The 12,882-nt window shown below is 45.9% G+C and overlaps 1 protein-coding gene across 1 annotated transcript; it reads left to right on the top strand.

Annotated features, from left to right (window-relative positions):
* Nucleotides 1-1,577: 1,577 nt before the first annotated feature.
* LOC141026659 (uncharacterized) lies at nt 1,578-6,540 on the top strand. The gene is made up of 6 exons (XM_073503500.1): nt 1,578-2,021; nt 2,110-2,689; nt 3,225-3,359; nt 4,146-4,673; nt 4,965-5,254; nt 5,447-6,540. Exons 1-6 carry the CDS (start codon nt 1,578-1,580, stop codon nt 6,413-6,415), a joined length of 2,946 nt encoding a protein of 981 aa, XP_073359601.1. The 3' UTR covers nt 6,416-6,540.
* The last annotated feature ends 6,342 nt before the right edge of the window (nt 6,541-12,882 follow it).

Below are 12,882 nucleotides of genomic sequence, written 5' to 3'. Positions count from 1 at the left end.
TGGAAAGACATGGGAGCTCACTGATCGCACATACCCTAGTACTCTATGTGTTAGTTGAGACCTTCTAGTATTTTGTACAAAATGGTAATGGTCAACTGTACTTATGGTCATGCTATCTTCACCCTTGATACATCCATAGTCACTGTTGACGTTCTCACTCGCACTACGGTTGAAGCTCCACCTTGCCAATTTATTCATCTTTAATATAGAATAATCATCTCTCCAAAAGTATCGTCGAATTCATATCTATTTGTCAGTGACTTGCACTCCATGTGCGCTAGCTGATTTGGAAGCCCCTCTTGGTTGAACTGCAATTTTCCATACTAACATTCGATCTAAAACATGGTGACCTTCAAATGCCAGGTCATTATGAGGGTAAATTAAAAGATGTATGGCGTGCATTTGGTACATCACTTTCTTGTAGGGTTACTAAAGGTTGCTTGTGGCCATTATACGGACCCGCACACACTTTCAAGAAATTTGGTGGCTTGTGAAGACATGTTCTCTAAGATGGTTGTAACGGGGAAGACTTCTCCATTGACTTTTCAACTGAACCTGCAAAGTATGTGAGGGTGAAAGATGGAGGCTTGAAGAAGTGGGTTTCTTATTTGGCAAGAAACGTATTGGCTAGCCACGCTACTTACTAAACCCTGAGACGATGGGTTCATGGGTTGGACATATCTACTGGTTGGATGAACTTCTTCATTATTTTCATGTGAGAACCAGAACCTCAAATTTTTCCTCTCTTGACACATGCTCTCTTCCACCCTCACCCCTCCACCTCTACGTTGACCGCCCTAATCCTGCCTAACTAACTGCAGATGATGCATTCACACTAGTGCAGAACCGGGCTTTAGCGCCGGCTCGTAAGGGCCTTTAGTGCCGGTTCTGCAACCGGCACTAAAGAGTGGAGACTAAAGGCCCCCCCTTTACTACCGGTTCGGCACGAACCGGCGCTAAAGTGCCACCACGTGGCACGAGCCAGGCCCGGGTGCTAGTAGACCATTAGTACCGGTTGGTAGCACCGACCGGTACTAAATGTTTGGGGGGGTTTTGGTTTTAATTTTTATTTTTCCATTAATTTTGTGTTTTCCATTTAATTCTTTTTTGTTTGCTGGTATTTTACGATACTACATATTGTACACGTTATGCATATATATAAATAGATTTTCTCGTAGAACCGATCATATATATATATAATCGAATGTCTCACAACCACCATTAATTATTCACACATACACATGTATATATATATACAATTTCTCCTACATGTTGCCTTGGTGCCTTCGGAGCACGATGACAAGTGCTTCATGGGGGCGGTAGCGGGTAATTGTTTCTCCTTTGGGATCTATGACCTGGTCGAGCAAAAATCCCGCTATTTCCTCTTGAAGTGCTCGTATGCGCTCTGTTGGTAGGAGCTGGTCCCACACGTCTTTGAACTGTTAAGAAGGAGATCAATATGCTAGTTAGTGCAGAATGCCGCACCTCACGCTGACGCCCCTGCCCCGGCTCAGAACAATGCAAATTGGGGAGAATGGCCTGCTGATCCTGCCCCTCCCCCTCCTCCCCCTGCGGTCATGCCCCCACACCTAATGAACTTTCAAGCTTGGCTGGCAGCCCAGGGTCTTACTTTTGAAGCTGGCATAACTCCTGAAAACAACATTGTTGATAATGCAGCCGATGCCTGGAATGATTCTGTCACGGTTTCTGATAGCACTAGCTCTGATTCTGCGCCGGCTTTTCTGATTTTGGCTAATCCAACCTCTGCCTTTGATGCCCAAGCTGCTATGGCTGCTACAAGTGAGTTACTGACGGTCACTGTTGATGTTCATAATCAGGGAATGAGTCTTGGTCTCTCAAACCAAGGTAATCAGCTTATGAATCTTCTCCTGACGGATCCCATCCCCAGGCAGCAACTCAACACTTCTATTTACCATGCTATGCGTCCTCTGTTGGCCACCATGGGCCCCTGGGCACACGGATATGGGATGAGAGATGCTCATTTCCGTGTTGAGATACAGGTTTCTGTGGGGGGAGGATGGACTGCAGTTTGTCTCTGTCCCTCAAGTAGCCAGCAGTCTAGCTCCCACCTCCTCTGTCCTTATTCAGGAACTGCCTGACGAGGAGGAGACAGATGCTCTTCAGCCTGAGTCCACTCCTGTTACTGATTCGGCCATTGTGGTTTATCACCCACCCAATCTTGGTCAGGAGGTTTCTGATGTTGCTGCTCTCCCTATCTCTGCACCTGTTGTTGACATTCAGAATGACACTTTGGAGAACATTCAGCCGCCGCTGGACTTGCTTGCTTTGCCTGCGCCTGCTACGTCTGCTGAGACTGCTGCACTTCTGCCACTTTCTGATTATCAAGTTGAAACTGCGCCTATGATTCAACTGTCTGCTAGCCCTGCTCTTGTGGGTGCAAGTAGCACTATGCATGAGCACAAGCGTCGTAAGGGCAAAAGTCAGGCTCCAATTGACACTGCCACTCTCAGACGCAGCAATAGGTCAAACAAATATGATGGTTTTCGCACAAATTTGCTCACAGAGTCTCGGACCACCAAGTCCAAAGTGAAGCCCCGTCTGCTGCCATCTGCTCTCCCCGGCACTAAGGAGAAGGAGGAGAATACAGTTAACACCACTGATGAGACAGTGCCCCCTCCAACTCCTGTCAGCACCATGCAGAACATTGGTACGCAACTCTGTGCTATCCCTGCTGAAGAGCTCAGTGATGAGATCCTTTCTGTCAGGAATGGTGGCTCGACTTCAGAGTCCATTTAAGCTATTTCCCTTTTAGTTTGTTTTCATGGTCCTTTTGCAGACTTGGAACGTTCTTTGTTGGAACGTACGTGGTTTAAATTCGCCCGACAAACATTTAGCTCTTATGAATGCGATCAACTCGTCAGGCTGCATGGTCATATGTATTCAGGAATCCAAAATGCAGTCTTTTGACGCTAGTACGCTCAAATTGATTTGCCCACGACGTTTTGATTCCTTTGCGTTCGTACCTGCGGTAGGCGCCTCGGGAGGTATCATCACGATCTGGTGTAGTAATGTTTTCGATGGCACGGTTTTCTTATCGGAACAATTTGCTCTCGGTGTTGAATTTTCCTCCCGGTAGTCACCACATCGTTGGAAACTTGTAAATGTCTATGGCCCTTGTCAAGGTGATGCACGGACATCATTCACCGATTGGCTCTTTGATGTGAATATTCCATCTTCTGAAGATTGGCTCATTCTTGGAGATTTCAACTTTATAAGGGCACCAGGGAATCGCAACAAACCAGGTGGGGATGTCAACGATATGTTCACTTTCAATGATTTTATCAGGGATCAAAACCTTACTGAACTGCCCATCAAAGGTAGAAACTACACCTGGTCCAATATGCAACAAAATCCCCTTCTCGAACAGCTTGACTGGTTTTTCACGACGCTTAACTGGACGACCACTTTTCCAAATACCCTTGTTACTCCTATGGGAAAACCAATCTCTGATCATATTCCTTGCAATGTCGTCATCCAAACTACCATTCCTAAGTGCAAGTTGTTCCGTTTTGAAACTTATTGGATTGCACATCCTGGCTTCTTAGATGTGGTCAAGTCTGCATGGAATAAACCCATCAGACATGGAAAGAATAATAATGCCGCCTCCAGACTTTGTTAGAAACTTAAAAACCTCAGGCACGATCTCACCATCTGGAGCAAAAGAATCTCACGGTTGAAAATAGCAATTGAGAACACTAATAAAGCTCTCCTGGAATTGGACAATATTGAGGATAAACGTGATTTAACCATCCCCGAGGGGAATTTCCAACGCATTCTTCGATCTCATCTGCTCCGGCTCCTGCGATATCGAAAAGAGTACTGGAAGAAATGGTGCACCATACGATGGATCAAGTTTGGTGATGAGAACTCTAAATTCTTCCAAACTGTGGCCACGGAAAGATATAGAAAAAACTGCATCTCCAGTCTGAAAACTAATGATGGGTTACAGGTGGATGATCACTCCAGCAAACAATCTATCCTGTTTGAAGCCTTCAAAAATCGTCTCGGCACAAAGAACACTTCTCCAATGCGATTCAATTTGTCCCGTATGATGCGTGCGGAAGTGGATTTTGACAGCTTAACTGTGCCTTTTACGCATAAAGAGATTGATGATGTCATTAATGAAATGCCTGCTGCTCGTGCTCCGGGCCCTGACGGCTTCAACGGCGCGTTCCTTAAAGCTTGTTGGCCTATAATCAAGGAAGATTTTTATCTTCTATGCGAGGAATTCCACAGTGGTAGTCTAAACCTTGAAAGTCTAAACTGCGGGTACATCACACTCATACCTAAACTCAGAGCCCCAGAAACTGTCAACGACTTCCGGCCCATCACATTGCTTAACTGCTGTCTCAAACTTATCACCAAGATTCTAGCCAACCGTCTTCAAAGAGTGATCCTAAAAATTGTACACAATAATCAGTATGGGTTTTTGAAGGGGAGATCCATCCATGACTGCCTTGCATGGGCCTTCGAATACATACATCAATGCCAAGCTTCTAAACGTGAAATTATCCTTCTCAAACTAGACTTTGCCAAGGCATTCGATACTGTGGAACATGATGCCATCATCCAAATTATGAGAAGCATGGGGTTCAATGATAAATGGATGTCCTGGATCACGAGCCTTTCCTCTTCGGGTAAATCCTCTGTCTTGCTTAACGGAGTCCCTGGTAAGCAATTTTGGTGTAAGTGCGGGGTGCGACAAGGGGACCCTCTTTCTGCCCTCATTTTTGTCCTTGCCGCGGACTTGCTTCAGGCAGCTATCAATGAGGCTTTGGAGGAAAATCGCCTGCAACTGCCTATTCCTGCCTCCAGCACGACCAAATTTCGTGTGACTCAATACGCCGACGATACAATAGTCATCATGCCGGCGTGCGCAACACAAGCGGCGACCATGAAAAAAATCCTTACCGGCTATACTGCCTCTGTGGGTCTACACATCAACTTTCATAAATCAACGTTGATTCCCATCAACACTCCAGATGACAAATGTCAGGAACTAGCAGCTATCTTTGGGTGCATCACGGCCTGCATGCCATTCACTTACCTTGGCCTCCCCCTTGGAACCACTAAACCTTCGGTGTTGGATATGACTCCCTGGGTATGCAAAGCCGAAGGCAGGATCACTGCGGCTATGTCTCTCATGTCGTACGCTGGGAAACTGGCACTTATGAATTCACTAGTCACTTCCCTGGCTATTTATCCCATGGGAGTGCTGCGTCTGCCACCTAAAATTATTGAACAGCTTGATAAAATCAGAAGACATGGACTTTGGAAGAAGAAGACCGAGACGGGTGAAAAATCTAATTCTCTGGCAGCTTGGGACATGGTGTGCCGTCCAAAAAAGAATGGAGGTCTCGGAGTGCTCAATCTTAAAGTCCAAAATGATGCGATGCTGCTTAAGATGCTCCACAAGTTCTATAACCAAAACGACACGCCTTGGGTGAAACTCATCTGGGACACATACTACTCGGATGCAATCCCACACGCAACGGACCCATGCGGCTCCTTCTGGTGGCGTGAGCTTGTGAAACTCATGCCGACTTACCGTGGGGTAACGAAAGTCTTGATCAATGATGGTAGGTCAACCCTGTTCTGGAAAGATGATTGGAACCAACGTGTCCTCAAGGAAACTTTTCCTCGAGCGTTTTCCTACACCACCACAGAAGATGCCTCGGTCCAAAAAATGCTCTCGGTCTCAAACATACGGGAGGCGTTTCACCTACCCCTCTCTGTTCAAGCTCATGAAGAACTCCGAGCCCTCCAACAGAATGTCAGCTCCGCCACCCTCTCTGAGGGCAAAGATGTTTGGATTTGCACGTGGGGAGCACAGCTCTTTAAAACCACGGACCATTATAAGTTCTTCTTCCGCGAGGTAAATGCCCACGCAGCCTTTGGATGGTTATGGAAAGCCAAAAGTACTCCTAAGATCAAGGTTTTTGGGTGGTTCCTCCTGGTTGATCGCCTTAACACTCGTAACATGCTGAAGCGTAGGCATTATAACATCGGGACTAACCTGGACGGCTTGCTCTGTGGGGAACATATTGAGGAAACTGTTGAGCACCTTTTCTTCCATTGCATGTTCAGTAAGCGATGCTGGTGCGAACTCAACATAACCTGGCCAACTGTTGGAGACCGCTTAGATATGATGACCCACTTGAAAGCCAGATATCATCAAAAAATGCTCGTGGACGTTTTCCTTGTGGCCACTTGGAGTCTCTGGAAAGAAAGGAACAATAACTTCTTCCGGCAAATGACACCCTCCTTCTCTTCTTGGAGGGCCAGGTTCATAGCTGATTTCTCCAACATTGCTCATAGACTGCCTGTCCACAAGAAACATCTGATTGCTGACTTCCTAGACTCCACAGCATAGTCTCCCTCTGAGTCACGTTTTGTAAATTCTTATGATCTTGTATAGACCGCCCTCTTCCCCCCATGTAACATCTAAACTTTTTCTTTGATTAATATAATTTTGCAGTAGGAGCCTTTCCTACTTTCTAACCTTCAAAAAAATGCATGTGTATTAGTTCTGGCAAACGTACCCATTGCTGTCTATCAGATCTGCTCCTTTCGGACGTCATCATGCGAATGTTCTCGCAAACGTAGTATGCACACACTTCAGTCCCCGGCGCCTGCTTCAGGGCCTTTACGAGAATAGAATTTAATCAGATATTAATTAATCAAGCATGACAATTAATTAATGGTATTGACATAAGAATTAAAGAGATGGTAGCAAGCTAGCTAGTACTACTTAAATACTTACCTTGGGTCGATACCAAAATAGCTTTTCTCGCCATTTTCCTGGAGTCACCTTGATGTACTTTGCCCAAGCCCTGCCCGCCGGCAAAGAACAGTAATAAAGGGGTTATTAAAAATAGTTCATATCAGGAAATGATGAACTAAATAGGCCGAGATATAGTTAATAATGATTGAAATTACCTGTTGACTATCCCCTTCATGATGCTGTAGTCACTTTCTTTTTTAAGTAGTGAGTCCAGTACTTCAACTTTTCCTTTGTCAACTTTAATGTCTAACAAGATCCAGTGGAACCTGCATGCGCATACGTTTGCATGTATAAATTAAGCGGGCATGTGCATAACACTAATCAACTATAACCCTAAACCATATACACTTATTAACATCTAGCTAGTAAGCAAAAACAGAATTTGTAGTACAAGACAGTGTGACTCACTCGAAGTTGTAAGGAAGTAGTATATCTTCATTGCTATTGAGGTGCTTCAAGAACTCTAGCATTTTTTCCCTACATCTTGTCTACACCATTCCAATTTCCATGTGTATTCATTAACGGTATTTGGGTCAATGAACCCAATGCCATAGCGTCCAGCTTTTTTCATTTCATACATCTTCATCCTGCATAATACCACAGAAAAGAATATATAGTGAGGATATATAATTATAGGTAATTAATGATCAATCAATGAGCACTAGAGCTAGCTTGAGACTTAAATTACAGAAAGAAATCACTTACAGACAATAGCAACTCACGATAGATTTGTCGAGTGCATCTTGATTGAATAACTGGAATAGTTCTGAATACTCAACGGACAGAGCTTTCTTATGGAAGTAATGATCTTCCTTGACTTGCACCATGAGGGACTCTCGATTGGAACTCTTGGTAATTTTCATGTACCAATCATGCAATTCATACATTCTCGTTGGGAGGTTCTTGACCTCCTCGGGCTCGACCAAAGGTTGGCCCCGGACATATTTCCGTTTTATTTCCTCCTCTCTAAGCGGAGACATGGGCTCGATATCGAGGAGTTGTCCAATAGTGATCTTCAGCATTTCATCCTGCATTATATGATCCTCAGTTATTACCACATTGCCCAGCTCGGGAACGTAAACGGTTTGCCCACAATAATATTGGGCGCGCGTACTCTCATGTGTTGTTGGCACAACAAGCGGGGGGGTCGATTTTGCCATCTGTTCTCCCAGCTGGGGAACGGTTTTCCCGCATTTTTTGACAGCTGCTTGTTGGCTCGAGCTCGAGCTCGCTTCTTTCTGTAGTCGTGATCGATGTGCCTTCCTGATTTGGCGCTCATAGTCTGAGTCAACAGGCTTGGGAGCTGGTGGTCTAGCCATATGAATGAAGTCGTCAATCTTTTCCTCAGGCACTTTCTCCCTCGGCGGCGGTGCCGGTTTCGGTCCAAAATGGGCGTTCACTTTGGCCCGCACTATGGCATCGTTTTGCTCCTCGGTCATGTCGTAAGGCCTCTGAGGAAGAGGAGCGAGGCTGCTTGGACCATATTTATATCACTTGTCTCCGTCTGTACTTCCTGTACTACCTCAACTCGTACCGCTACGCACCATAGCTGCGGCGTGTCTCTTCTGCGATTGCTGAGGCGGCGGAGATGGCTGACGTGGCTGAGTTGGAGCAGGAGGAGTGGCCTGACGCTGTGCCGGACTTGAAGCAGGAGGTGTGGCCTGACACGGTGTCGGACTTGAAGCAGGAGGTGTGGCCTGATGCTGTGCCGGACTTGAAGAAGGAGGTGTGGCCTGACACGGTGTCGGACTTGAAACAGGAGGAGTGGCCTGACACTGTGCCGGACTTGAAGCAGGAGTCTGCTCACGCATTCGTGGACTTGGAGGAGCGGGGGTCTGCAGACGCGGTGTGGGTGGACTTCGAAAGATAAAGCAATCCTTTCTCCATAGGATGATACGATGTATGGCCTCTCCCAGTGTGTGCTCGTCGTCACCTCCAGGAATATGGGTCCACCACCTCATCAACCAAGACACAAGCATAGCCCGCTGGAATCGGGGCGCAATGGGAGGTTGCTTCAGGGGTAATTGTAAAAGCAACGATGTCCGCCACCTTCATGGATATGTTCTTCATTTTCAAGTGTAGCTCACAGTTAGTGTTCTCTATGATGTCATCCACACGGTATGTATCCAGCAGTGCGTCGCCCGGGGCGGAACCAATGCTGCTTGTCGGCATGGATGGGACGGTGCTATCCAATGCTGGATGATCATCCACTTGCTGTTGCCGCTGCTGAGACCCCCTTTCCTGGCTAAGTGAGTCGATCTGCTGCTGGTGGTGCTGGAATTTGAGTGCCAAGTCCGCGTGCCTTGCTTCTAGGCCTTGAAGGCGTTCCGCGTCCTGCTTCCTCTGCTCCTCCTCCAGCTTCCTCTTCTTCTCCTCCTCCATCTTCTTTCTTGCACGGGTCCTGTAGTCGTCGTTCCATTCCGAAAAGCCCTCATACCAGGGAATAACGCCCTTGCCTCGTGTTCTTCCCGGGTGTTCAGGATTTCCCAGGGTGCGCGTAAGCTCGTCATTCTCTCTGTTGGGCGTGAACACTCCCTTTCGAGCATCTTCTATTGTGTCAAGTAACTTTTGTTCGGCTCCTTTTAGACTTGCCTTCTTCGAAACTAGGCCTGTCTTCGGGTCCAACTCCCCTCCATGCGCATAGAACCAAGTTCTGCACCTGGGGGGCCAGCTCCTAGTAACCGGAGTGACCCCTGCATCCTCCATCTCTTGCTCAGACTTATCCCACTTAGGCATTGCCACCGCGTAGCCACCTGGAGCCAGCCTATGGAACTGCGTCTTTTTTTGCGGCATTGGCCTTGTTTTTTCTCGACTGTTCCTTAGATAATTCTGATTCCTTGAATTTCACGAAAGCGGGCCAGTGTTCTCTTTGCTTCTCTAGTGTTCCCTTGAATTCTGGAGTCTTCCTTTCTGCAGCGAGGTAGTTGGCCCATACAGTTTTCTTGTGGGTGTTGAATGCAATTGACATCTTCTTAAGAGCAGCGTCCTTGACTTTCTGCACATCTGCATCAGTGAAATAATCTGGTAGGGTGAAATGTTCCATCAGAGATTCCCAAAGCTTTTGTTTTTCTCTGTCGTCGACCCAAGTAACATCTGGCGTTTAGTTTTTGGCTCTTTCCATTCGTGAATGGAGATCGAGAGTTGGTCCTTCACAAGAACTCCGCACTGACGAACAAACTTGTTCGCAATGTTCTTAGGCGTGAGGGGTTCGCCACTAGCTTTGATGGAATCGATGTTGTACTTTACACCCACCTTCAACTTTTTGACCGGGCCGCACTTTGTCCTGCTGTCTGTAGAAGCAGATTTGCTCGATCCGGAGGGCTGAAAGAAGAAAGATTGCTTCGTTAATATATCTTCAAATAAAAAAACATGTGATGATCACTAGATGCCTGCTTATATAAATATACCTCGCCGGTAGTCTTTGTTATTTCAAGATCAACATTGTATTCGTCATCATAATCATTGTCTGCGTCATCATAATCATAATTATAGTTCATGACTTCATTAGCTCAGTCGTCGAGATCGAATATCTTATCATCACCCTCCCCGGTATTGTTCAGATATTGGGAGCCGTCATTTGCTTCATTCAGATCATCTGGCCTGTTAGGGCTGCGTATGATCTCGAACAGGGCCTCTTCTCCCTCTCTGCCGGTATTGTCCGCCATAGCTTTTATTTAACTAATACAGAAGAAATATAAAACAATTTAGTATTCAAATTACAATGCATGGATGCAATCAATAAGGAAAAACTGAATCATATAGTACATAATATGCATCGTCTCGCATAATATATAATCTCGAATACATCGTCTCGAATAATATATAATCTCGAATACATCACTGGCTAGGTAGCTAATAAAGATTGAATACTACAGAAGAATCTAGGCCACTAGCGGTTCCTGGGGTGCGGGCGGTGGACACCGAAAGACAAGGAACCATCACAGGATCATATCTCCGGTCATCTGCCCAAAGAACCTGCCAGGTATTGGAGAACCTGACGTCCATAGCAGCCATGTAGCAATGGATGTGCTCGTCCTCCTCCCTGACACGACGACGCACCACCTCCGGCAGGGCCGGCTCCCTCTGCACCGAATGTGGCCCACGCGAACGCCACCAAAGGAGATCAGGGTCGATGACGGGACCCAAGGCCAGGTTCCTCACCAAGCGACGCGCCCCTCCAGGTAGCACCTCCCAGTGCCAGCCTGGCGGAGCCCAGTCCCGGACATGGGTCAGCCGGACGTCGTGGCGAACGGGTCGACGGCGAGGATGCGGGTCGGGCATCGTCGAGAACAAATACTATATGTCCGCCAAAAGTAACATTTTTTAAATGATTGGATTGTGATAACTAAAATTCTATATGCAAATTCTAACAATTTGACATTAATCTAATTCATCTAGCTAAAACTAACTCTAAAATTTCTAACATTTCTATATATATAACTAACATTTCTAATATTTCTATAACTAAAAAACAGAAAAATTGCTAACATTTCTATAACTAAAAAACAGAAAAATTGCTAACATTTCTATAACTAAAAAATAGAAAAATTTATAACATTTCTATATAACTAACATTTCTAATATTTCTATAACTAAAAAACAGAAAAATTGCTAACATTTCTATAACAATGTGTGTGTGTGTGTCTGTGTGTGTGTGTGTGTGTGGACATGGCGGCCGGGCAGGAGCTCACCGGCGAGGCGCGGCGACGGGGGGCGGCGACAGGGATGGGGACGGGGCGGCGACGACGGGGACGGGGCCGGGCCGGGCGGGGACGACGGGAGGACGGGGCGCGGCGCGGGGACGGGGACGACGGGGACGGGGACGAGGACGGCGACGGGGCAGAGGAGAAAGAAACAGAGGGAGAGATGAGAAACTGATTTTTTTGAAGTGTTTTCTTATATAGAACAACCTTTAGTACCGGTTGAAGCAACCAACCGGTACTAAAGGTCTGTTTTGGCCAGGCCAAGCGGCGAGAAGCGCACACCCTTTAGTACCGGGTGGTGGCACCAACCGGTACTAAAGACCCACCCTTTAGTACCGGTTGGAGCCACGACCCGGTACTAAAAGGTGTGCGCTGCCAGGCGAGGGGCGCAAAAGTTTAGTCCCACCTCGCTAGTTGAGGAGCGCCAGGACCAGTTTATAAGCCCCGGCGCGGGCACTGCATTGAGCTCCTCTCAATAGCAGGCCTTCTGGGCCTACCTCTCCTACTCTGCATGTGGTCCTACTGGGCTTGCGGGCCTGCATCTTGGCCCAACTACAGGTTGGGTTTCTAGTCGTATGCAGCCCGCTCTGGTCCAGTAGGTGGGCTTTTTTATTTTCTTATTTTTTTTGCTTTATTTATTTTTGGTTTATTTATTTTTGAGTTGTTTTTTGCTGTATTTAGAGTTTCTTTGCGAATATTTTTGCTTTAGGTACAAAAAATTACAAACTTTCTATTAGTGCCGGTAGTTTACAAATTTGAATAGTTTACATTTTGAATTATTTGAAATTTGTGTGAATCACTAGTTTATGAATAACTTCACTTTGAAAATAGATTTTTCAGTGATTCTTTTTTCTTATGTTTAATATTAGTGTGTTTTATCATTATATTCAATTTGGTAATGCTTAGGTTATTTAAAAAATGAAATGCCTTTGTAACGGATGAGTTTTCGTCCGAAACCCTGATACTTCGAAAGATATTGTCCATTTTGTACACGAAGTGCATCCAGTTTTTGCGGTAACCCTCTCTATTTTTTTGCACATGCTATGTGGGTGAAATTATGATACCTTGTCAACTTTCAACCTTTTCTGAGTTCATTTGAAATGCTTTTCAATTTCAGGGTCATTTAGCTGAAAAAATCAGTAAATGCATGAAAGAATTTGTTTGCACATAAAATTTCTTCGCGTTTCAAATGCCAAAACACATAAAAACCCTAACTATTACAGAGATTCCCTCCTGGGTGTGAAACAGAGAAGATAGTGATGATAGTGAAGCCCATCACATCCCAGATCTTTGGGTGTGAAACTTTTTCTTCGTGTGTGTCCCTTTGCGTCGTAGCCATGGAAAATCTTCATC

The sequence above is a fragment of the Aegilops tauschii genome, chromosome 7 (genome assembly GCF_002575655.3).
Source record: "Aegilops tauschii subsp. strangulata cultivar AL8/78 chromosome 7, Aet v6.0, whole genome shotgun sequence".
Taxonomy (NCBI): Eukaryota; Viridiplantae; Streptophyta; class Magnoliopsida; order Poales; family Poaceae; genus Aegilops; species Aegilops tauschii.
This window is presented reverse-complemented; position numbering and strand designations above follow the sequence as displayed.